Consider the following 25,333-nt stretch of genomic DNA (forward strand, 5'->3'; position numbering starts at 1 on the left):
AGTGGGGAGCAGAACAGGCCGACTGATGAAGTACACTGCTGAGGGGAGCAGTGGGTGGGTCAGTAGAGGTCTGCTGTGCCATATGGGTCACTTCCAGGCCCAAGGATTGAACTCGTGCTGCAGTGGCTTTGGACAGCTTCATAATGAGGTGCTTTAACCCATTGTGCCACCAGGGAGAGCCCACCTCTTGCTTTTAACTAGCATATATGTCTAATTTAAACCTCACAGAGAGAGCAACTTCCACGGGGGCTTATTGTACCCATCTTAAGAATGAGGTCTTGCTGTGACTTCCCTAAGACTGCACAGAGAGTCTGAGTTTCTCCTCAGAACCTGCTTCTCTGACTTCAAGCAGTCCTGCTTTCTCCATTGGTCTGTGTGTGAGCAGCCCTCTGTCAGAAGCAGCTGAGGTTATTCATACCCCTAATTGCACACCCCCACTCTATCAGGCACCATTTTCTTTGCTGGAATGCCATCGGTTCTTGCCTTCGGTTCTCAACGGCTGAGGTTGTGACCCACCGCACAGAAAACGGAGAAAGCAGCAGAGGCAATAAATCTGGCCCAGATCCATTTGCGGGTTTTTTCTCCTGGTGTAAATTGCCACCCAAGAGTGGCTTTCAGCTTATTCCCCAGCCTCCTGGATGGCCCGACCCAGACTCTGTTACCTAGCACTTCTTACCTGTCACCCCTGGGGACCACAGACACTGTAGCATCTGTCAGATACCATGACAAATAACTAGGCCACAGGTTGTTTAAAAGGTTGCAGTTGAATAGAATGTTCAATCAAGATGACAAGGCATTTTTAAGGAATAAAGAAAACGCCGATACTTAATTTTCCCTTTTCTTTCCCGTTGGCTGACAGTATGTGATCTGGCACCAGGGTCACTTGCACACCTGAGGTGGGTGAGGGGCGGCACGCCAGGGAACTTAGCTCCCCAAAGTCAAGAAGGCCGTCCAGTGTCTTGGGCTGCAGTGGCTTGAATGACACCCTCCTTTTTGCTCAAGTGCTGAAGGACAAGGACATCACAGTGGGTTTCTGCTGTGAACACAGCACAGCCCCTTCACTAACCCCTGCCTTCTTCCTGTGGTAGCACCAGACCTCATCTTGGCCACTATGGCTGCTAACCTTTGCCCAGGCCCATAGAAGAGTTCTTTGTATGGCTCCGGGATGAGTGGTAGGCCAGGCGGAGCCAGAGGGCGGTCACAGGTCCTCAGCAGGCTTCCCGAGTGGTGATATTTCCAGTCAGTGCCTAGGAGCGCAGGCAGGACATCCTGCAGGAGGCCCAACTAGGTTTTCGAAGTCTCTTCTAAGGACCCCTCTCTAGGCCCATCATGGGGCAGGCAGGAGTAGAAAGAACCCCTCTTCTCTCCTGGCATAGCTTCCAGTTTTTGGACTTCTCTCAGGCCCTGTCCCCAGATGCCCCGGCCCCCCATTGCACATCAGGTGTGTCCTGTACAGCTCCTTGGGCTTTGTGACCCTCAGTTGGCTCAGGAGCCCTGCAGTTGCCAACATTCCCAGGGAAAGACGGTCTGCAGGGGCAGTAACACCCTTAATAGTTTCTCCTGAGGTGCTTCAGGGAACACCCCCAGGTATCTGGTGCTGCCTTGTTAGCTTGCTGCCCTGTGGTGCTGGTGGCATGCTGGGGTGCCCGCAGATGAGTGAGGGGGAGGCCCAGGAGCCAGCTCACTTTGACTGTCAATGCCTTCTTCATGGACAGAGTTTATCAGGCCTGGAGTGGGCCCCGGCAGGCCTCCATCAGCACAAAACTTACATTTCCGGGGCCTGGGTCCAAAAAGAGGCCTGGAGAGTGTAAGAAAAGCTGGTGGCCTCTGCTTAGATCACCTTTGCCCTGGAGCCCCTGCCTAGCAGGCTGCGGGTTTGGATGGAATAGCATTGGCAGCCTTAGCCTCTTGGGCCCCAACTCGATCTTGCATGCCACTTGCACCCCATGCTCTGTGGCCTGTGCCTCCTGCTCCCCAGGCCCAGCTCTAGCCCCTCTGCCCTAGGAAACCTGGTCTCCCTGCCCCAGCTCTCCTGGCTCCTCCCCCAGCCTCCTGACACTGACACCTGGGAGCTCCAGGGACAGGACTCCTCCACCCCTGCGACCTTGAACTAGGCCTGGCCAGATAGCTCCCCTACCTCTTGCCTCTGAATTGAGCTGTGGAGTGAGGAAAACGGACCCAGCAGACCAAGGACAGAGAATGCAATTTATTCCCATGGGAGGCTGCTCTGCAGTGCTGCACCGTCCACAGGAGGCAGGCTTGACTCTGGGGTCCCAGCAGGGCTGGGCACTGTGGCTCCCTGCCAGCCACACAGGCACGGCAGGTCCAGGTGGCGGCTGCTGCCTGTCCTTCAGATCTTCTCTAGGTAGGAACCAGGGACGAAGCCTCGCTGCCCATTCCGTTCCACTGTCCACCAGCCATCCTCCCCCTCTAGGATGACCTCCAGGACATCCCCTGCAGAGATGTCCAGCTCATCGGCATTCTGGGCAAGAGAATGAGAGCACATGAACTGGGGAGGGGGGCTGCCAGGAGGGCCGTTGGGGGAGGGGTGTCTCCCACTTTAGGAAGTAAATGTGAGCTTGTCTCCCCCATGGGCTTATCAGTTGGAGACTTGCCCAGCTTCCTGGGGCTGCCAGTAGGGCTGCTCTCTGGGCTGGGCAGCCCTGGGAGACATGGTACTCCATGGACTTGGCCTCCTGTCCCCTCCACACCTCAATCCTCAGTTTGTCATCATGAGATGCCCATTATCTGGGGCTTCTTCCCTCCCCCTCCCATTGCTATGGATAGTAACCAGAGCAAGGGCCTTATGTGTTTCCCATGCTCAAGTCTAGGGGCTCCCTCTTCAGGCTACCCCAGATGCCTTCTACTCTGAGTGAGCCCCCGTCACCATCTGGCCTTCTCCAGGACTGTACTTGTGGAGTCAAGACCTTGCCTGGCCAAAGGTGGACCCAATATCCAGCAAAGCAAGGAACAGGTTGGACTCTAAGGACCTCAACATAGCAGCTCTGTAGCTTCATGTCCCATCCTTCCCATGGACCTCAGAAAACCCACCCAACGCAGCTGATGACCTGGTCTCACCTTGGCTGATGCTTGGACCTGTGGCCCTGACCCGAGGATGCAGAAGCTGAGCCTCAGGTGAACCTTGGCTCTCTCTGCCATCATGCATGTGTACACATGGGCACACATGCCTGCCTGATGTGCCCATGTGAAGCTCCAGACAGACACAGGCTCATGCCCGACAGGGGGTGGGACCCTCCCAGCAGATATCTGTCGGGCCCTTCCTGAGTGCTGGGTGCTGGTCTGAGGACCACAGGTACATGTGCCTGCGTGAGCACCCTCAGGCATACATGTACGCCCTGAGACAGAGGGATGGGGCTTACCTGAGCCACATAGTCATAGAGTGCCCTGTAGTCCTGGCCTGGCAAGGTGGGGGGTCCTGGCACCTCTTTCACAGCGATGGCTGCGTAGACTGCCTCATTCTGCCCACGCGTGGAGGTCAGAGTCTCTGTGGAGGTGAGAGCAGGGTGCAACCTGGAGCCCCTTTCAAAGGACCATGGCCCTGGAATGCCCTCACATGAGCTTTCCTGTGCTGGGCTCAGCCTCTCCCTTCCCTTTGTGTCACCCTGCTATTGGAGAGCCATGTGGGAGTCCCCACTGCTCCCATGTCATCCCCAGTTACCTGTGGAAGCTGCCAGTGATGCTGTCTTGGAACTTCCATGCAGCAGCCCAGAGAACCTGTGGGCAGGGAGAGATGAGGCAGGGAGCCCTCTCAGAGCCCCTAGTCTCCAGATCACATGGGATAAGGGTCCCTCAGAGGGTGGTTGGTACCAGTGGTCCTTCTTTCCCTGGCAACACCCTTAGTCCCTTAGGCTGGGACCCTTTCTCAGCCTCTGCTCCTTTGAGGACACTTTTGGGAGACGTCTGTGCTACTATTGTCCTGCCTGTCTCCTGGCCCAGCCTCCCACTCAGGCCACATGCTGGCCTGTCCCATTACTCCCTGGTCATACAAGCAGAGTCCCTACCACATGGTGACTTTCAGGGAACAGTGCAGGTCTGCTTCATCCCTTTCCTGTGCCTGGTTCAGTTCTGGACTGAATGAGTCATGAAGGTTTGTTGAACAAAAGGAAAGAGGTAGACACCGGAGGCACTGAGTGCAAGCCGATGGGAGCATCTCATGATGCAAACAGTGCTGAGGGCTAACTGAATAGGGCTGATGCTGCTTCCTTACCCCAGAAAAGGATTCCTAATGGGACTGAGCTAAGATTCCAAAGACATAGCTTTATTAGGCAGAGACAGGGGTACAAAGCATTGCCAGGGGATGAAAAGAGGTACATGGGTGCAGAGGAGTCCAGAAGTGTACTGGGCCAGCTGGGCCAGTGTCTCTGTAATAGGGCCTACAGCAGATCCCAAGGGGCCTTGAGTGCCGGGTGTGGGGCCTGACTGACCCCCGTTGGAAGCTTCTTGTGGTTCAAGGCAGGGCCTGAGGGACTTTTCCCTTGCCTGAGAAGTTTTGTGGAGCTGAGAACCTGGGAGTGAACATGCACAGCCAAAATGGATGCACTGGATGCTGCTATGAATCCAACACACATGAACACGCCAGGTACTAGCACAGGACACAAAGACGCAACACCTATGGCTCATTTGGTATACAGGGGCCAGGGCAAGGCCAGCAGGACGATAGTTGGGAGAGCAGAGCTGGTGGAGGTCAGTTGTCTATACTTGTGACTCCAATTCTCCCTCAACTCACTTCCCAGCCACTGCCCTGCCCCTCCTCACTCCAGCCTAGCTTCTGTTCCCTGCTTTACTCTGTGAAGAGCAAACTAACAGAAGTACAAATGGGCACTGGACTCAGTGAATCCTATGACATGGGACAAAACCAGAGTTCCTCATGATTACCAAGGGCCAATGCTGCCTGCATGCAACAGACACTGAGAAAATTCAACTCTGAAACAAAATGGTGAGTGGGGGAGAGGTGTCCACAGGGGTGGAAACTGAAGTTCATATCCATGCCTGGAGAGGGCAGAGCTGAGTGCTGGGGAGGTAGACATGGAGATGCGGACAAGAGTGCTTCGATGAGCCATGCAATGAGAAAAACAAAGATCAGAAAGGCACAGCTCCCTCAACCCATTTCCTCCAGGAGTAGGCAGACACTGTGAAGCAACATTAGAAAGTGTCATGGCTGCACTGAAAGCCCAACTCACCGACTTCAGAGACACAGGTCTGAAAGTCAGAGAGGAGGTCTAGCAGTGGAAACAGGCACGAGTCATGCCCACACATACCGTTTTCACCAGCAACAGACCCCTCCAATTCCCTTCCCTAGTCACAAAGGACCCAGCTAAAAATTAGTTCTCCCTGACATACAGTGCCACCTGCTGGAAAAGCAGAAACTCTGAACCCTTACTGTTTAGAAAGTAAATAAGAAAAACACACAACAAATAGCAAATTGAGTTCTCAAGGGAATACTCCACCAGAAATCTCCAGGACCCAACAACTAAGACATAGAAGGTATTTTCTCCATATCAGATACAGAGTTCAAAATTGCCATAAAGAAATTCAAAGAAGTGAAAGAAACACAGATGGGTTGATCAAAGATGGGGTTAAGTCTCGGCACTATGAAGCTATCTGCAGCCACTGCAGCACAAGTTCAGTCCCTGGTCAGGGAGCTGACCCACATGGCACAACAGACCTCTCCTGTTTCACCCACTATTCCCCTCTGCGGTGTATTTCAGTTAGTCTACCTGTTCTGTTACCCACTCTGCCTCTGGTGAATCTTCTCACCATTCCCCCAACTAGCACCTCTGGCCTACAGCCCAGCTCTTATATGCATTAATAAATCCTAAAGAAAACTCAGGAAAACAAATGAATGTCCTGAGAAATAAACTTAATGAGCAGAAAAATCAAAATTTCTGAATTGAAGCCTTAAATAAGAAAATAATGGAGGTGCAGTATGTAAAAAGGTAAATAGATGAGATAAAAATTCTGGAGAAAGCTATGGAAGTAAAAGAGACCAAATGGAAGACCAATGAAAATAGTAATGAAAAGAAGAAGGGGGGGGGGGACGAGGGAGGTGGGGAGGAAGTAATAATGCAAAAAAAAAAAAAAATCCCAGTGGAACAAGTGAAATACAAAAAAAATAGTGAAGAAAAAAGTGCAGAAATACTTCAAGAATTATCTGATTCCATAAGGAAAAGGCAATATAAGAATATCCCAGAAGGAGGAGAGTGAGAAAAGGGAACAAAGAACTTATTTAAAGAAATAATAGAGGGATATTCCCCAGCCTGGAGAAGGAACTAAACACACGTAAAGCTAAACAAACACCAGATTATCTAAATATAATGAGTCATACTCCAGGACACATCATAGTGAAACTTATAGGAGTTCAAGGTAAATAAAGACTATTGATGCTGAAGGGGGATGAAGCAGATCACCCATAAAAGAACCCTAATCAGGCTTACATCTGACTTCTAGCCAAGAATACTCTGCTTTAGATATGAAAAAGATTAACAGAAGCTAAAGAGGCTTACAAATATTAGATTTCCCCCCTCCCCAAGAAATACTGAAATGAGCTCTTCTATCTAAATCAAAGAGAACATCCACAAAGAATTGAACAAAAAGAGAACTGCTAAATTAAGGACAAAATGGGAGTAGCGATTAATTTAAATGTAAATAGACTGAGCAATTAGAAGGCATGGAGTGCTTAGTTGGATTAGAAAAAAGAATCCAACTTGAAAAACAGAGGCTCAGAGTAAAGGGTTGGAAAACAAGCAAAGGGGACCCAAAGGAAGGTTGGGACAGCCGAATTACATCTGATAAAGTAGATTTCCAGCTAAAGAAGGTAACAAGAGACAAGGATGGACCACTATATGATTAAGGGAAAAATACATCAAGAAGAGATAACACTCATTAAGATAAACCTACCAAACAAAGGCACATCAAAATATATAAAGCAGTTATTGTCAAAATTGAAAACAGATAATGGGAAAAACAGACATTCATGGCTGAGAGAGGACATCACTGTCATAAATGGACAGATCAATTACACAAATGCACAGATCAGTTACACAGAAAATAAATAAGGACATAATAGCCTTAAAGACTTAATAGACATTTGTAAGACACCCCACCCAAAAGGGCTAAACACCCATTTTTCTTATGTGCTCATGGGACATTCTCAGGACTGACTGTGTACTGGGTCATGAAACAAATCCCTGAAGACTGAAGCCTTGCCAAGTATCTTCTCTGCCAACAATGGTATCAGACTAGAATTGAACACAAAAAAGAAGGCAGGAAAAACCTCTAATATGTGGAAACTGAGCAACACACTACTGAATGGCTATTGGGTTAATGAGGAAATCAAAGAAGAAATTTAAAAATACCTCAAGAGAAATGAAAATGAGGACACAATTCTGAGACTTTGGGAACACACAAAAGCAGTAATAAGAGAGAAGTATATAGCAATACAGGCCCACATCACAAAACAAAATGCTCAAATAATATTTTTCTCACCTTAAGTTAATAACCAGAAGAAGGAGGACATAAACTGTCCTCATTGGGCCTGGAGTTCCACCAGGAATCCCAACCCTCCCTCGCCCACCCCCAAACACATACCCCCATCACTCACTTCCCAGGTCAGGGCCTTCTCTGCCCAGGAGGTCATGTGAGCCCACTACAGATGGGCACCCAGCTTGGACTTGGCCAAGGACTTGGCTGCTGGGGGCCGGTGTAGCGAATATGGGCTGGCACCACTGTCTCCCCTGCACAGGCCTGCACAGAGTGCCCTTCGGTTCTGAGACTGCCCCAGTCATCATGGACCCAAGCCTAGAGCAGATGAGTGACTTGTACAGGTGATGCTCACACATGGTGCTGAGACCCTGGTTCGCTCTGTACCCCAGCCAGGGCAGGGCCCTGGGCGAGGCTGGAGAACTCTCCAGCAGCACTTACTAGGCACCTTTATCCAGCCCACTCCTCTGTCTAGTCCAGCCCCAGGGAAGCGGAGCAGTATCACCACTGGAGCCTGACAGTCCCAGATCCTGCCCCAGGGCCTGTGGGACAAGGAAGCCAGCTCCCAGTCACTAGTCAATAATAGGGTATCACTGTTTATTTAAGGTCTGGGTTTCCTAAGGCTAAGGCCGTACTTGAGCCTGTTCTGGCCAATCCCAGCATGACGTCAGGTACACTGTAGGCGAGGAAAAACCGGTTGCAGGAGGCAAAGCTGTATCCTACTCTGCATCCTGTCACCGTTGTCCATGGGGTGCCTCACCTCTTTATCATGCCACAAGATGGCTGTACACCAGGGCTGCCAGATCCTGGGGCCACCTCCCGGTCGTAGAAGTTCTGGAAAGGCACCGGAGCTGTGGGCGGCAAGCTGTGAGCCCAGGGTGGCCAAGGGCAGGTCAGGCAGGACACCCAACCTATTCCGCTCCTAGGACCCCTTTCCATCCTGGCCCTTGCCTACCTGTGCTTGGGAGGGGCTCTCACTTCCAAGAGGGACCCATAGTGGGAGCCATGAGACCAGGCACCCTGTGCTCATGGCCCGAACAGGCTCCCGCCTCCACTCCAGGTCCTCATTGCCCACTTGCACCATAAGGCTTATAAGCACCGCTCATCTGGGCTGTATGGTCCCCAGCCCCTCCTGACTCTGGCCAAGGCACCTTTATCCAGCAGGGTGCTATCAGCCTCATCAACTCTTCCTGGCAGCTGAGGCTTAGGAACAAAGGCCAGCTTCATAGGACAAGGCCAGACTGTGCTGCCCGTGGGGGGGTGGGCTCACCTGGGGGCTCGGTGCCCGTGCTCTTGACCTGAATGAAGCTGTTGATGTCGCCATCCACACTGCAGCCTTCCAGCATCACCCGCACCTCTTCATAGAGCTGGGAGCAGACAATGCAGCGGCTAAGAGCCAGGCATCACCACCACGTGGCCCCCTGGCCAGCCCTGCCTCTCTGAACGGGAAGGAAGGGACACCGATGCCCCCAATGGAGGAGGGCTCAGCACCTGTATTCCGGGGCCTTAGGGTAGAACTGCCCCAGAACTGCACCGGGAAGTCACAGCCATGGTTCCTGGGCTATGTACAATCTCATTCCTGTGATTGACCCAATTTTCCACATTTTAAGGATGAGGAAACTCAGGAGAACAGCGATTTGCATAAAGTCACAGCAAGAATTCATTGCTGCAGGGTTGCAAGGAAGGATCCCAAGCCCACGCCCCTCCCCCTGCCCAAGGAGGAGAAAACCCCCAACCCACCAGCTTGTAGGCAGAGGGATCAGGTCGGGCAGAGCACTGGGGTACCAGGCTGCTTGAAGGAGACAGAGAGCTCGTGGCCCAGGGGCTGCATGAAGAGAGATCAGGAAGCCCTGTCTTCTGGGGCACCCAACCACCCAGCGTGTAACATTCAGTAAGGGGCACCATGGAGATGTCTAGGGGCCTTGAGCAGGGCAGCCCAGGGCCCTTTAGCCTCACTTGCAAACCCCCAGGGGTTCTATCCACTTGGCTCCTACACCCCCGTAGAGGAGAAGACAGTGAGAATTAAGGACCAGGGAACAGGCTGAGAAAAGCGGCCCACACTGCTGACAGGAGAGACTGCAGCCCTGCGTGGTCCTGAGCACCGTTCTCAGTGCCCTAGGGATGGAGCCCAAGACTGAGGCCCAACGTTGTGGGGCCAGGGCTGGGTTACAGGACTAGGAGCCTGTTGAGGGACTCAGGTGGATCTGAGCCCAGCGCTGGCTGGGGCCGCGCTCTCTTGCACCTGCCCCTGTCCTCATCCCTGGCCACACCTCATCATCCTTGACGCATTGCAGGGACAGCTGGTTGCAGTGCACCCACAGGGAGTTTCGGAGGATGGTCAGCCTGTCGAACTCTTGCAGCTGGAAGGCCTGGAGGAGGTGTTGTGGAGGGAGGTGAGGAGTGAGACTGGGGTGCAGAGGCAAGCAGGTTGGGCCCCACTTACTGCCAGCTGGAGCAAATCAACAAGACCCTCTTCTGCTGGAAGACTTCCTGGGGTCCCCACCTGACCCGGGGAGCCAACCCTGAGGCTTCTGGGAGAGGGGCTGATTGCTGGTAGGAATCCTGTCCCCCCCACCAGCCCACTGCCCAGGCCCCCCCCCCCATGCTGGAAATACTGTGGAGGAGGGTGTCAGGGTAGGGGAGGAGCCCTGGGCCCTGTTGCCTAGCCCCTGCCTTTCCACAGCTGGGCCGAGGGAAGCTATGGGCTTTGTCTGAGCTTCAGTTTGAGTTTCAACAGAAACAGAGAAGGTTGTCCATCTGCAGTACAGGTACCCAGGACTCAAAATCTGCTGTGGACTCCCTAGGAGGCAGTGACCCAGCACAGACCTTCGGGGGTGAGTGGAAGAGGGGTAAGAGCAGGAATGGATTGATGGTGCCTCCTTCCCCCACCACCACTGCCTTGTTTTCCCCCATGAAGCACTAGAGCTGGGGTGGGTCTTTCACCATTTTGTGGTTGGGGAAACTGAGGCCCAGGCTGCCTCACTCACCTCACAGGTGGTCCGGTGCTCCTGCTCCCACTCACCCCGCACCTTCTCTAGCTGCTCGATGTTCTGCTTGTACACCCGCTCTGAAAGCACAGGGTCCCTCAGAGAGATACCGCTGCACCCCACCCTGCCCTGTGTCCCAGTGCTGCCTGCCCAGAGTGTGCCCTCCTCTCTGGCTGCTGGTGCCTCATCTCAATACTTGGCTCGCAGCTATTCACTGAGCACTAAAATGCCCAGGACTGGACCAGAGCCTTATACACTGATGGTCACTCCCAGGTCCCACCTCTTACTGCCAGGTGGGAAACTGAGGCTTGGCTAGGGCAGCATAAAAGGAGGCAGAGGGGAGTATCGGGAAGTTAGACTGGGAACCCAGTATTCTTGGGCAATGACTTCTGGCTCCAGGCCTCTGGGGGAGGGGTGGCCGCCTAGGCCCCTGTCAAGGGAATAGCTGCCTGGGAGAGGCAGAGGAGAGGGGAGGGTCCCCCCAAAGGAACAAGCAGGGGAACTTTGTCCCGGGAGCCATGCCAGCAGGGACAGGTAGGGGTTCTGGCATCGGGGAAGGAGCGAGGAGACAGAGAAGGCTGTGGGTACCAGTGTTTGTAGGAGAGAGAAAGAAAGCAGGGGAAGGGGGGGGTGCAGGCAGACACGCGCAGAGGGCCGCCCCTCTGATCATGGCTGTGAAAGTCCTGGGCTCTGGCTCTGGAGCCTGGCGGCTGAGTTCAAATGCAGTCACCCCACATCAGCTGTGACCTTGGGCAAGTTAAAGCACAAGTTAAGCTGTGTGCCTCAGTTTCCTTATCTGTTAAATGTGCAGTGTTGTACAGGTTAGTCCAGACCTGCAAGGTGGTGAGAGTAATCCGGCAAATGACAGGAAAGAAAGGTTTACTTGCATAAATGTGGAGGTGCATGTGTCTCCAGCTGGGTGTCCCCGGGGTGGGAAGACAGTCCGGGCGCCCACCCTGGCTGAAGAGCAGGCAGGGCCACCTACCTGCCTCCATGGCTGCGTCCTTGCACTGCTTGGCTTTGTTCTGGCTCTGAGGAGACACAGCAACCACGGCCTGAGCCCTCAGCCCCTCTTCTCCCCGTACCCTCCACAGCATTCAACAGTCTCACCCTCCCAGGGAATGAGGGGTCGGGGCCAACGGCAGCAAGCCCCATCATTAACCCAGCCTCATGCCACAATGGAAAGGATCACGGGCTGATCTCAATAAAACAAGAATAAAAACAGAAATCCCCAGCGTGGAGGAGACACCTGTGAAGACGAGCTGTGAAGACTTAAAGGGCAATGAAAACTACGGACCTTGAGGCCCTTGTGGCCTCTGCTTGTGGTCTGGACCCGACGCTGCTTGCTGCCCCCACTGAGCCCAAGGCCCTGCCCTCTCTGGGCCTCAGCTTTTCTGTCTGTGCACTGGGTGCAGTCTGGAAATGGCAAAGGGGAGGCTGACCCTGCCTTTATAGCCAGAGCAGTTGTGAGCCTGGCCTCTGGACAATCTGGGCTTGGGTCTGATCGCGTGGCTTCCTGGCTCTGAGACCTTGGACAAGTCACTCACCGCGTCTGAGCCTGTTTCTTCTGTGACGTGATCCTGCTGAGCCCTCTCCGAGGGCAGTGTGAGGGTGAGCGTCTGCCCTCACTGTCTGTGAGCTCTACCTGGCCGCACTGGCCTGCTCTGAGGAGTGGGTCCTTGAGTACAGCCTGGAGATGACCAAGCTGACCCTGCCTTTCTCTGCCCTGAGACTCTGGAGGCGGGGTCGCAGATGGGAAGGGAGGGGCCGGCATGTCCGTCTCTTAGGCAGCCGTCTCCCCTCCGCCCTGCCCCCACTAGGCCCTCACCTTCTCCACCTGCTTCTGGTGGCCGTTGGTACTGATGCGCTCAAAGGCCTGCTCCGCGTCGTCCGAGTCCCGACACTTCTGCTCGTATGTCTTCTTGGACTAGGATGTGGAGGGTGTTATTGGGGGGCTGCACAGTCCAATTCTGCTGTACCCCAGAACCCAACCTCCTCCCTGCCAGGGCTGGGGATCTGGAGTGATGGTGGGCAAGGGAGTAGTTTGCAGGACATGCCTACCAGGGACAGTGCAGTCCTGCCTGTGGCCTGCGGCTGCGGTCCCCTCCACCACAACTATTTCCTGAAAATGCCAGGCAGCCTGGTGATGCCAGCCTCACACATGCTGTCTCTCCCTCCACAGGGTCTTTTTCTCCTCACCCAATGACCCAGAGGGGCAGCTCTACTATTGGAGTCCCCAGCAAACCACACTGGGGGCTCCTGTGGATCACCCTGTGAGTCATAACTGCAACAGACCCCTGGCCCATTGGACAGTGCCAAGGAGGGCCTGAGCCCATCTGTGTGTCACCTGCATGTCCAGCAGCCCAAGCACCCAACAGGTACTGTGCATATATTGGACAGAGATCTGTTCAAAGGTAGGGGGTGGGTGGGTTGCATCCAACCTGAGCCCTCAGATCCGCCGTGCTGCAGACCTACACTCACCTCCATGGTCTTCTTGTAGAGGGACAGCTTGCTCTTCTGGATGCGGTCCATGACGATCTCGTACTGCAGGGGACACGAAGTGCTGAGCGGGGGGCCACGGCCTCAGGACGCTCCCCTAGGCCAAGAGGACGGGGTGTCCCTGGGATGAGGCACAGCATCCCCTCTTGGCTCTGAGGGGGCAAGTGACAGGATGCCCTCTCTGTTCTTTCACAGTTATACTCATAACAGAGGTTTGGAGAAGCTCAGGGCATGGGAGTGCCCATGAGTCCCCTCCCTGCATGTCCAGCCAGGATGAGAGGTCTCTAGTGGGGAGCAGTGACCTGCCCACACATGCTCACATACACACCACACATCTTTCACTCAGCCTCACGCGTGCTCCTGTGGTCACACACTGCATACACGCCGCAGCACACACACGCACAGAAGTACACACTAGCAGGCTCCCTGCCCACAGGTGCCTAATACCCAACCCTTTACACACACACGCACAGGGCACAACTCCACAGCAGCGCAGCTTCCCGAGGCCCCACACACAGACAGCACACACGGCAGACCATCGTGGCCGCTGCCGGGGCTGGGTGCTGTGCCTGGGGTCTGAGGATGCCGTGCCAGGGGGAGACCTCAGGCAGGGCACACACAGACTCAGGCACACACTGGCGTGTGTGCACGCTGCAGGCCCCCAGGCAGGCACTGTTCACACCCCCAGGTAGCCTCCCCACTCCCCGTCATCACAGCTCTGGCCATTCTGGGGAAGGCAGCACTCTCCAAAACCACTTTTTGCAGACTTCTCAGCTCCGCTGGCCACAGGAGAGCTCAAAATAGCCAGCTGGGGGCCCAACAATTGCTGCCAGAGCCGCAGGCATGCCTCAGTACCTCAAGGCTGGGCTGGGCCTGAGGACTGACTCTCTGCTCAGAAACCCAAGAAGCTGAAAGCCTGAGATCATGGCTAGTAGATGGGCAATTGAAGTTTTAGGAGCAGAGCCATTGACCCCTGAGGGGAACCTGGTTCTGGCTGGCCCCAGAGTCTGGGAGGTAGACATGCGTGCCACCTGCCTGAGGGAAACTGAGGCCCAGAGAAGAGAAGTGGCTTGACAAGGACACTGAGCTCCACCTGGCCTCATCTGTAGCCCGGCACTGTCTTCCCTTTTCCAGTTCAGTGGTATGAACTTCACCATTTTCACTTCTCTAGACAGTTTGCAATGATCTTGCTTCTTCAAGCAAGAAGTGTTCACGTGTGCTGGCCTCCACCCCAGGCCAGGGTGCCACCCTCCCCACTAAGGCTGACCAGGGGCCCCACCTGCCCTCCCAGTGAGCCATGTGCTCACCAATTAGGTGCTCAGGCTTGAGAGGGGGCTCTGGGTTTCAGAGAGCACCAAGTCCTTCTCTTATCCCATCTCTGCGGCTTCCCTGACAAGTTGCCTCTGCTGACACCTGCATCCCTCCTGAGGGGGCCCTTGTGCCTTTTCCATGCAGTCCCTCCACTGGTGGACCTGAGTGAGCAGTTTCTTGCATGCCAAGGAAAGCCTGACATCCCACTCCTCAGAGACTGTATGACCTCTCAGTCTTGGACAGCCTGGCACAGGGTCTACAGTGACTGATTCTTAAGTCTCTTTCTCTTGGACAAGCAGCCCTGGCCCTTGGACTCAGGGCCTTTGGCCACTGCGTGCTGTGACTGACCCTCTAAGCTGTTCTGGAAGGACTACTAGAGCCCAGCCTCGTCCCCTCTCCTGGCACGGGGGACGAGGAACTATTTGGAGCTGTCAGGCCTGAGCCCTGAACTCCCATACCCCTGCCAGGCCTGCCCACGACCATCCTCTCCTCCCTTGAGTCACTCTCACCTCCTGAGCCTGGTGTAGGGCCCCTCCCCACACCAGTTCCCTTAGGGGTGCCCCTCCACAGCCTTGGCAGTGGGGTCGCAGCCCTACCTCCTACCTCACCTTCTTCCTTTGCTCCTTCTGCCTCTCCCGGAATTCCTCGAGGCTCCGCAGTTCCTCACGCAGGGCCAGGGCCAGCTGGATATGGGAGCTACCCACGTTCTCCATTTCTGGGAGCAGAGTAAGGACATGGGTCCCTGATGTCAGCCATGATGGGCCCCTGTCTGCATCAGCCAGCTCTCCCCCACACCTTGTCTCTGTCACCCCAAGCCCCCTACCAGTCCAGAACCTGAGCTCCCTCCCCCAGCCAGAAACCATTAAGCTGTCTTGGGGCGGGGGGAGACACAGGCGTTCCCAGGGGGCTCTATCAGCCTGCAACTTGGGGTGGGAAACAGTTGAGACTTACGCTGCTTCAGGGAGTCAAAGGAGGCCCTCAGGGAGCTGCAACACAGAGATGACAGGGTCAGCAGAGGCAGACACAGCAAGAACCATGTCCTGGCCAGCCATGGGGCTTTTATTTTGGTGGGAGGGTCCTAGGTCACTTATACCCCCTGACCTGGACCCAAGGAAACCTGGAGTCAGACAGTGACCACCCATTTGAAGCCCAAGCTGGGCTGCTGGCAGGGAAAACTCTTTCAGAAAGCAGTCAAATCCCTGCTGTGGCAGAATGCTGGCTTTACTTCGACAAAGGGACTCCTGCAGGGGCCTGCCCCTCCTTAAGGTGAGCTGAAACTGGAGAGGGCAGTGGTCAGGCCAACTCAGGAGGTAGCTGGAGGACATGCTGGAAGAAGCTGCATGGTCATGGTCACAGGGGATGCAGGACACAGGTGTGGGGCCCTAGGACAGGACAGACAGGAGTGAGAATGGCAAGCAACAGCCAGCCTCCCTGGCCCCCAGCTGGGGCAACTGGCCGATGGTGGTGATGGCCCAGGGAGGGTCCCAGGAGGGAAGATGGGGAGTCATCCTAGGGTACCCTGAGCTCAGGAGAAACCTGCAGGGGGAGTCTGGAGCAGAGACAGCTCTGTCTACCCCAGCTGCTACCAGGGGCAGCAGGAGAGGAAATATCTGCCACTGAGTAAGGTATGTGGGGAGTAGGGTCGTCCATGGAAGCACAGAATGGGTGAATATGAGTTTCAGATAAACCACAAATATCTTTTGAGTATAAGTACACTTTTTATAATGCTTGGAATATACTTATGCTCAGAAAGTCCTTTATCTTAAAGTCCTTTATCTTAAAGGACTGTATTCTGCCTGACACCCCTACTGAAAGGATCTTCTCTAGAATGAGCAACAAAGCCAAGACCCGAGCAAAGGTGTGGGAGGCCACACACACACTGAGAAACAAGAGGACCCACAAAGCCCAGAGATCCTTGGGCCAGAAACAGGACAAGCAGGGAATTGCATCCCTTTATCCACAAAGTCCCCTTCTCACCAGGATGTGCACAGAACTGGGGCCAGGACCTGGCATCTATTGCTGGGGTCCCTTACCCCAGCCCACAGGCCCTCTGCTCCCTTTTGGCCCTACGTCACCCCTGCAAGCCACGCGCCTGCCCCCTGGTGGCCAGTGGTTGCAGGACACCCTATAGAGGCAGTGAAGCTGGTCCTGCCGTCTGCGGGCCTCTGTGGACAATCCTTGCCAAGCCAGCTTTGCGTCATAGCACAGCTATGGAACCTGGGCCAAACCAGAAATAGCAACCTGGAAGGCCCCACGGGTCTCTGTACCTGAAGGGCTATCATGCTTGGTCAATGCCAACCTTGGCCATAAATGAAGGGTTTTCAAGGTAAGGCTTGCAGCAGCAGCTCTGGGAGCTTGTTAAGAACACAAGTTCATTGGCTCACCACAGCCTTCTTGAAGATGAGACTCAGGGGTGGGGTCCAGGGCGCTGTTTCACCAGCCTCCTAGAGCTGCTGAAGTGCATTCAAATGTGAGACCCACTGGCCCAAAGTAGCTAGCTGCTCACAACTCTGCCTGGGAGGGGGCCAAGATCACCCCCATTTTATAGAAGAGAAAAATTGAGGCAGAGAATAATGAGAGGAGGAGTTGGGTGAGGCCTGGCCCCGCCAGCCCTCCAGAGGAGGAGAGGGGTGACTGCCAGGTGACCCCTCTATGGGCATGGGGGCCAGGACTTGTTCCCAGGAAACAACTCCTTCTTAGTCATGCACTCAGTCCCTCTCCTCCTCTCATCTACTGCCTTAGTCTCTCTAGTTCAACATATGGCCCAGAAAAGATGGTTTCTCTTAGCTTTCCTACAAACCTGCGTCCTACCACCTTGCCACTTGGGAAAACTCATCAGGTTCTCATTGCTTGTCAAGAGTGGGGACCCAAAGCAGGCTCCACCCTTGGAATGTCCTCGTCTTTGACTCCTCCCACTGCTTTTTGGACTTGCCTCTCCAATAGTTCAGCCTGAAATTCTGTGCTCAGTTGAGTCAGATTTTCAGTAACTTTATCTCTGCTATACCCACCACAGGGCATGCTCCACCCAAGTCCCTGCTTTGGCACACCCAACCCCTGCCCAGCCCCCTGTCACCTCCCTGTGCCAAGGCTGAGCCCCAAGTGAAGTGGGGCCTGAAGACCCCTGACAGCAGTGGGCTGTCTCTCTCTCCTATGTAGTATCTTCCCCCTCTGCGTTCAGAACAGCGGCTGTGAAAAAGGGCTCTCTTCTAACAGGAAAACCACAGCATTTCCTTGCTTGAGATAACCGCCTTGGGGCTTGACAGAAACTCCCCAGCCCTGCCTGCCAATCCCCTTTGTTTCCTGAACCAATAGCCCATGTCACTTCCGGAGCAAGCAGCCCCAGCATCCTACCTGGGCAGGATGCACAGAGGGGGAGGAGGTGACAGTGTTCTTGGCGGTGGTGGTATTTCAGCCAAACCTCAGAGGACGGGTGGGACTAGGCAGGGGAGCACAGCCAGAGCGGAGGCCCACAGGTTACAGGGAGAGTCAGGCAGGGACTCTACAGGGCAGGCTGCGTGGTGGAGGCCCTGCACCCACCTAATGCTGTCTTTAAATTGCACTGAGAGGGCCCATGGGGGTCCCTTAAATTTGGAGACCCAGCTTGCAATATTGTGATATATTGAGGGTGGGGTGGGGGAGTATGTATATACATCTCTCCCTGGCTGCACAGGGGTTAAAGCACAACACTAAGAAGCTAAAGCCACTTCAGCATGAGTTCAATCCCCGCCTGCCCCGGAGGTGACCAACATGGCGCGGCAGACCTCTCCTGACCCGCCCGCTGCTCCCCTCAGCAGTGTACTTCATTGACCTGCCTGTTCTACTCCCCACTCTGTCTCTAGTGAATACTCTCACCCCCTGCAACTCTGGCCTGTACCGCACCAGTTCTGTATGCATAAATAAATAAATCTTTAAAATATATATATATTTTATATCTATATACACATTTGGTCTTCATCCATAGCTCCTAGCTCCTAGCTTCTAAAGCTCTTGGAATTTTCTAAGTGTTGTGAGTGACAAGGTGTCTTTTTTCTATGTTAATGAGCTGACTTTGTGGGTTGGTTGTCATAGAAACCAACTTGGAATAGTGGGTGCATCTTTGGTCCCTCTGATGTTCTGGGAGGGGAGAGAACAAGTTCAGCTTCCCAGGGCCAGTGAGTTCTCAGTGGTTCCTGCAGAATGGAGCCTCCATAAAAGCCCAAAAGGAACAGGTTTAGAAACACACGAAGGTTTAGGGAGATGGTGGGTGGCGAGGGCTGAGTTGCGCCTGTCCCCACATCCCCTCTGGGGCATCTCTTCTAGGATAATGTCCTTTGTAATAGACTGTGCCCTAGAGTTTCTCTGGGTTCTGTGAGCAGCTCCAGCCAATCAATGGAACCCAAGGAGGATTGTGGGAACCTCCGGTCTGCAGCCTGTCGGTGGGAAGCACAGGCAGCAGTGGAGCCTAGGGCAGGATCAGGGGCACGGGCAGCCTTGGGCGACAGCCTTCCCTGTGGATCTGAGGCGCTCTTAGGTAGATAGGATCAGACGGGGCTGAGTTCTCAGAGCCCCACTGGCACAGGAGAAGCGCACACACTCTACTGCACACACCCCCTGGGTCTTTTCTGTGTGTCCTTTATTGCTGCTGTTCGGCAAATCTTTGCTGAGCTGATGCGCAAAGGAGGTCAGTGCTAAGAAGCGTCTGCACCTGTAACTTCCCTTTAATGCAGGAGGCCAAGCCCCCGGGCCTGAGTGAGGTTTCTGGCTGGTCTGAGGTCGGGGATACAGAAGTATGATGTCTTCAGACAGTAGAGGCGGGGAGGCCAGAGGTCTGGGCTTTTTGGAGGTTTATTTAACCCCCCTGACTTTTGCTCTTTCTGTTGCTTCCCCCCACTCTGTGTACCTGCCTGCCCTCTGGGGGGCTGAGAATGGGTGTGGGGTGCTTGGTATGAGGAGGCTTGAGCTCCCCCCACCAGCCGCCACACTGAATCCATTTTCTCAGTGTCAACCCCTGTACTTCCTCCCCTTCTCTCCAGCAAAGTTGTTATGATGAGGAAGTGACCAGGTTGTCGTGGTCACTCATTCATTCCACAAGATTACCTCATGTTGGTGGGGGACAGAGTGACCTGATCGAGTTGGAGGTCGGTGCAGGCAGGATAGGCCCCCTGTGTGTGAGAAGACTTCCTGGAAGAGGTGGGGCAAGAAGGGGCCTTGCAAGTTTCTGATACAAAGGACTGGCCATGAAGTCTCCCTTAGTGGGGTTTCAGGCTGGTGGAATCCTTCATTTTGCTTTACTTCACACTTTTAAGTCCCCCTGACTCAGTTTGGGGCACTCAAGACAAGCTTGTAAGTGGGTGGATAATGGATATGTAGCCCACAGATAAAGACAGGAAAGCCTGAATGTTCTCACGAGCCCTAGCACCCTTGTTGAGCACCTGCTGTCTGCAGTGAGCTCAGCTGCGTGGCCATGAATGTAGTGAGTCCCCGGAGTCACCCAGGAGTTGCTAGCACAGTCCCCAAGTCCAGCAGACCAAGCCACAAATGTCATGCTCAGTAAAGATGCTCCATAAATATCAGGACTCCTTACAGTCACACGGATCCTTTCTAGGACTATCCCAATGTCCAGAAGACTGAGCCACAAAGATACTCCATAAATATCAGGATTCCCAAAGGCCACGCAGATCCTTCAGCGAGTGAGAGGAACTGGGGTTCCCCTGCTTACTTTGGGCTGAAGCCTGCCTGGGCTATGTAATCATTTTCAGGGCTCAGCTCTGTGCTGCACTTTCCCAGCTCCAGCCTTGCTGGAGCCTTGCTGGGTAGGTGAGCACCGCCCCCACCCACTTATCTTTTCCCAGGGAGGTGCCCTCTCTGGTTCTCCAGCTCTGCCATGCTTCTCTGGCCCCTCAGGGAGCACTGCTGGCTCCCGTGCCTCACACCCCACCTGTGTTGAAACCCATGTGGATGGACTGTGGGTCTCTGGGTTTTGTTTCTTGCCTGCTGCTGATATGCAGGAGACTTGGGCTGGCCCTCCCGCCCAGGCTCCAGGTCCTCCAGCTCCTCTGTGGAGCACAGTGAGGTTGACTCTGGTCTTTCTCTGCCCCTGTTTGATGTCTCACCTCTGGCACCCCATGAATGAAGGCTCCCAGCACTAGCTCTCTGGGCCAAGGAGCAGCTGGTCCCCACCAAAAAATGATCTACATTGCCCAGGCAGGCTTCTCAGCCCAAAGTAAGCAGGGGAACCCTAATTCCTCTCACTTGCTGAAGGATCTGCGTGGCCACTTGGAATCCTGATATTTATAGAGTATCTTTGTGGCTCAGTCTGCTGGACATTGGGACAGTCCTAGAGACTCCTGGGGTGACTCAGGGGACTCAGGATTCCGAGAGAGAGAGAGAGAGAGAGAGAGAGAGAGAGAGAGGAAGTGACCCTCCCAAGGTCACACAGTAAACAGAGCAGGGAACCCTCATATACTGAGCCTCCTCTAGTGAAGCTGGGTGTCAGGGCACCCATTTCAGACCCCTAAAATATGGGGCAAGGGTAGCTTACTTTTCCACCTTGCCACACCCACCTGGCTGCATCCCATCCTCATCTCTTCGTGGCACCTCCTTCCCTATTTGAGCCTGTGGGTCAAAGTCCTGGATTCTGGGATCCATCTCGGCCCTGCCTGGGGCACCCTCTCCAATAATCATCCCTACCACCACCAGGGAGGTTGCCTCTTTTTCTGAACAAGTTCTTTTCCAGCTGGCCAGGGAAGCAGCTAGGAGGCAGGAGGCAAGCTGCCCTCAACTGCCCTCTGGGGAAGGGGTTGGCTGACTTCATTGCTTACTATGTCCTGAGCCCTCCTTTGAGCACAGACTGCCCTTGGGAAATCCTCAGACCATGTTTCTGCACCACACCCCAAAGTCAGAGAGGTAAAGTGCTTTGCTTCCAGTCACACCACTCCCAGAGGCCTGGCCAGACAAGCTCCCCTGTGTTCCTGCTCCTGCTCACTCTCTGGCCCAAAGCACCGGTCCTCTGGGCATCTCCCCTAGCTCATACCACTTTTAAACCTTCTTCTAGCCCTTCCAGTGTTTTCTCTGGAAACAGCCAGGGTCGCTGCCCTTGGGGACAGCCCAGAGAGTGGTAGCTTCAGGAAACTCCAGTGAATAGCCCGGTCCAGGATCTGACTGCAGCTTTCAGGGCCATTTTCCTCGGCAGGGCTGGACCCTCACAGGCTTGACCTCCAGAACAAATGCAAGGGTCAGGGGCTGCTGTGGCTGCTGAGGGCTAGGGTGGGAAGACGCGTCAGAACACTTCCAGAACTGGAAGTTGAGTGCCCTGTCTGCTCCTCACCGTGGGCTGGTCTTCACCCCTGGAGAGTCTACGCTACCCCAGGATGGCTCTCCACGCCATTGTTGGCAAGTTCTCTTTCAGCTGCCCTCAAATCATCATCCTCTTCCCAGAGGCTCCCCTGAACCAAGAGCCAAGCCCAGAATGTACTTAAACCTTCAAGAAGGCTGTTTTGCTATCCCACTCCATGATGAGGAGATGACGGTTCAGAGAGCATCAGTGACCAGCTCAAAGTCAACAGCTCAGGCAAGGAGCTGCTGGCACTGGAATCCGTGTGGCCCCTCCTGGTGGCCCTTGTCTCTGGCCACACTTTCCTTGAAGCCACATGGGGTACCAGTGTAGGGCCCACCCCCTCCCACTCAGGACTCTCAGAACTGAGTGGAGGCCCCCCAAGTGAGGTGGCTATGCGCCAGACTTGGGCCCTCTGCCACAGGCTTTATTGGCACTGAGGCCACAGGCTTTTCTCCATATACAGAATCTGAACTCACCCAAATCCCCACGGGCCATCCCCAACTCACCCCATGCCAGGAAGCCCTAAGCAGGACAGATGGGCTAGAAATGCCCATGAAGCTGGAGAGGCAGCCAGGGCCGGACCACTTACTTGATCTCCGTCTGGCCGCCCGCCTTCCGGGCTATCTGCACCAGCTCCTTCCCATAGCGCTCCTCCGCCTGGGCTCTGCAAGGACACAGTGTGGCCACTGACCCCTCTCACTTCTGTTCTGCAAGCCCCTCACACACCTGCGCCAGGACCCCAGGAACCCTCTCCAACCCTGGTGCAGGCTGACCTCACAGCCTCCTCCTTGAGGCTATGAGTTCCCCCACCTCTAAATTGACGTTGGCCACGCACAGGCCATCGGATACTCGCCCACATGGGAGAGTCCCAGGTCTGGGAAAGCATAGGATAGTCACATCTGACCTTTAGAGCAGTTGGGCGATGCCACCCCCACCCCCCAGCATCTCCAAGCAGCCACATAAGGATGCCACCTCTCTACCCACCCGTCGGTGCTCACCTTTGTTTCAGCAGCTCCTCCACATCCTTGCACATCTTCCTGCCATCCAACAGCCGCTGTAGCAGCACCTCGTAGCCCGTATGGGCAGTGAAGTCCCGACACTGTGGCACAGGAGAGGGCCATGTGAGGGCCACTTCAGCCATGTGGGTGGGGAGCCTAGTCTAGAGAGGATGCTCCTCCATCTGCTTTCATCGTCACATTCAAGGCTTTTGGGACCCAGAACCTACCTGACTTCATAGGTTCAAAGTAGTCCCCCTATCTGTGCAGTGTCCAAGGGCAGGACCCCCACCTCATGTCAGATCTCATGTCCAGACAGCCAGTCTCACCCTACCAGCCTTGGGAAAGACCAACAAGGCAGTGATGATAACCTCTAGGGGGCCCGGCACTGCTGGTTCCTGTCCCTCCCCCCCCACCACCAATAACCCTATGAGCTCAGGGGTCCAAGTGAGAAACCAGGTAGTTTGACAGCATTTGTCTCTGGGCCACGCTCTTCCCTCCATACCAAGCAACTTCCACATTGTAGTCACAGCTGTCATTTCTCAACCAGGAACTGTGCCTGTTGCTACTCTGGGCTGTAGGGCCCAGTCAACCCTCCAGCATCCACCCGGTGAAGTGGTCAGGACTAGGGCACTCTGACATGTTGGAAACCTAGCACGCTTAGGACACACCCACTAGACCCAGGACAGCTACCTCACCTAATATGCCCTAGACCCATCTCTTAATGAGGGGGAGAAGCTTCTGGGGAGCCCTCTGGGACACAGCCTGTCACCCAACACTAACTCATCCATCCTGGTGGTCTCCTTTCTCAGTCTGAAGTGGTTACTGGGATGGGAAGTTGGAGGAGGGAGGGAGGACTTGAAGTTCTCCTGGGAATCCCTAGGCCCATGGAGTGGCTTTGGGGGGCCAGGCCTCCTCCTCCTAGCTCTTGTGGGCCCTGCACACACGTGCACACACACACACCCAACTGCTAGGAAAGGGAGATGAGTCCTGGAGGAGGTGAACTGCTATGCTGAGAGTAGGGGCCTCTGGTCCTTAGATGAGGCTGGCTCTCACATTCCAAAGAAGGACCCCATGTCCCCCAGTGTGCTGGCCAGATGACTGCAGACTACACAGTCTCTGGGATTTGGCACCTAGTCTGCTTTCTCTTCCATCCTTATAACCCCCAAAGCCTGAGACACTGACATCTAACCCCCTCTTAGACATCAGAGAATCTGAAGGGTATCCCCAAGGTCATACTCTTGGGGGACTCACCCTAGAGTCAAAAGCGGGTGCTGTTCCTTCCTGAGGCCCAGACTCAACTACCCACAGGGGGACAAAAGGGAGGATGGACGTGGCCCCCCACCCTTGAGACCTGTCTTGAAGTAGACAGACATCAGCCCCAGTGTCAAGTCCAGGCCAGACTTCCATATTTATGGCATTTGTTAGCAACCGCTTTCCCACCAACTAACAAGCAGATCATGGCTTCCCATGATCCTTCAGCGTCTGCCCTCCCTCCAGACCTTCCCTTCTTTCTGTACTAGCAGAAAGGAAAAGGAATCTGCAGACTTAGCCCTATGAGCTGGATACTTGTCTTTGAAACCAAATTCCACAGGCCACCAGAACGGGGAAGCTTCTAGTCCAGTGCCTCTGTAGTCCTCAAGGAAACTGAGGACCAGAGAAAGAAGGACCAATTTGAGGTGACACAGGTAGAGGTTGTGCAGGTACCTGGATTTGCAGGGGAGCTTATCCAGTTATTACTGTGTTGCCTCTGGGGCAGATGGCAGTGAGCCGAGCTGGGAGACACCAGCTGGAGCAAAGTCTACTGGAGGACCTCGATTCCTTGCAACCCCACACCAGCCTTGACTCTCTAGGGAACTTCGCATTCTTATTGACACCCCACTGCTGAAAGAAGCAAAATCAAACTTACATTGGCCATTCTGGAGGAGGTGGAAGGCTGTGAGGGGCCCTGCAGGTAGAGTCCTGGGAGCTCAAATCCCCAAATTGCCACAGGCTCAGGGATCTTGTCCAGCCCTGGTTCAGGGTCACTGTGTGGCCAGCAGGAGCTGTGGCTGAGTGAGCCACTGCCACAAGTGACTAGACTGTTCCAGGGAAGTAGCTATTTCCAGGGGCTGCTCATGAGGTCTGCCCAGCTCTACCTCCCCTCCCCCAGCCCACCTCCCCTCCTTCACCCACAACCCAGCCCCTTCTCAAGAATCTGGGTTCTGATTCGTCACTCAGAACTGGTCACAGTTGTATTGAGGAAATTAACACCCCAGCCATTCAGTCAGTCCTGCAGCCCACGGACACTCCGTGGCTCCTCTCCCTTCACAGCTCCACCCTGTGTCCTCTATAGGCAAAAGCTGAGATTTCAGAAGATGTTAGCTACCAGGGGGTGGGGTCTCTCACCGCCTCTGTCTACTTGAAAGCTGCCCACAACCTGGCCTTTGTGAAGTGGCTATTTACTGTTGCCCACTAGCCACACTGCACCAAGAACAATACTGCTGTTACCATCCTAAAAACGCCTTAGAGCCCAGGGAGCTAAGGATGAAGACAAGGAGTCCAGAGAGGGGACAGGATTGCCCCATGCCACCCAGCTAGTGAAAGTCCGAATCTGGGCTATGAACGCATGCCAGCCTATCCCCAAAGACACATGCCTAGATCAGTCCACCCCTGGCTTCCGTTTTGAAACATTAAAAAGTGATTTTAAAATATGGATTTTGAAAATGATTACTCAAATTCTGTCC

At 54.5% G+C, this 25,333-nt stretch overlaps 1 protein-coding gene across 1 annotated transcript in view; it reads right to left on the reverse strand.

Annotated features, from left to right (window-relative positions):
- Nucleotides 1-2,223: 2,223 nt before the first annotated feature.
- PSTPIP1 (proline-serine-threonine phosphatase interacting protein 1) overlaps nt 2,224-25,333 on the reverse strand; it is a 39,042-nt gene continuing 15,932 nt past the window's right edge. Inside the window, exons 2-15 of the mRNA XM_012728574.1 lie at nt 22,611-22,711; nt 22,202-22,276; nt 15,249-15,283; nt 14,906-15,012; nt 12,969-13,031; nt 12,316-12,414; nt 11,473-11,518; nt 10,488-10,567; nt 9,771-9,869; nt 8,771-8,867; nt 8,261-8,351; nt 3,680-3,735; nt 3,381-3,505; nt 2,224-2,482 (exon numbers count right to left, since the gene is read on the reverse strand). Coding sequence (XP_012584028.1) covers nt 2,351-2,482; nt 3,381-3,505; nt 3,680-3,735; nt 8,261-8,351; nt 8,771-8,867; nt 9,771-9,869; nt 10,488-10,567; nt 11,473-11,518; nt 12,316-12,414; nt 12,969-13,031; nt 14,906-15,012; nt 15,249-15,283; nt 22,202-22,276; nt 22,611-22,711 — 1,206 coding nt within the window. The 3' untranslated portion in view covers nt 2,224-2,350. The remainder of the gene's footprint in view (nt 2,483-3,380; nt 3,506-3,679; nt 3,736-8,260; nt 8,352-8,770; nt 8,868-9,770; nt 9,870-10,487; nt 10,568-11,472; nt 11,519-12,315; nt 12,415-12,968; nt 13,032-14,905; nt 15,013-15,248; nt 15,284-22,201; nt 22,277-22,610; nt 22,712-25,333) is intronic.

This window comes from Condylura cristata, unplaced genomic scaffold, assembly GCF_000260355.1.
Source record: "Condylura cristata isolate star-nosed mole 26May11 unplaced genomic scaffold, ConCri1.0 scaffold00023, whole genome shotgun sequence".
Taxonomy (NCBI): Eukaryota; Metazoa; Chordata; class Mammalia; order Eulipotyphla; family Talpidae; genus Condylura; species Condylura cristata.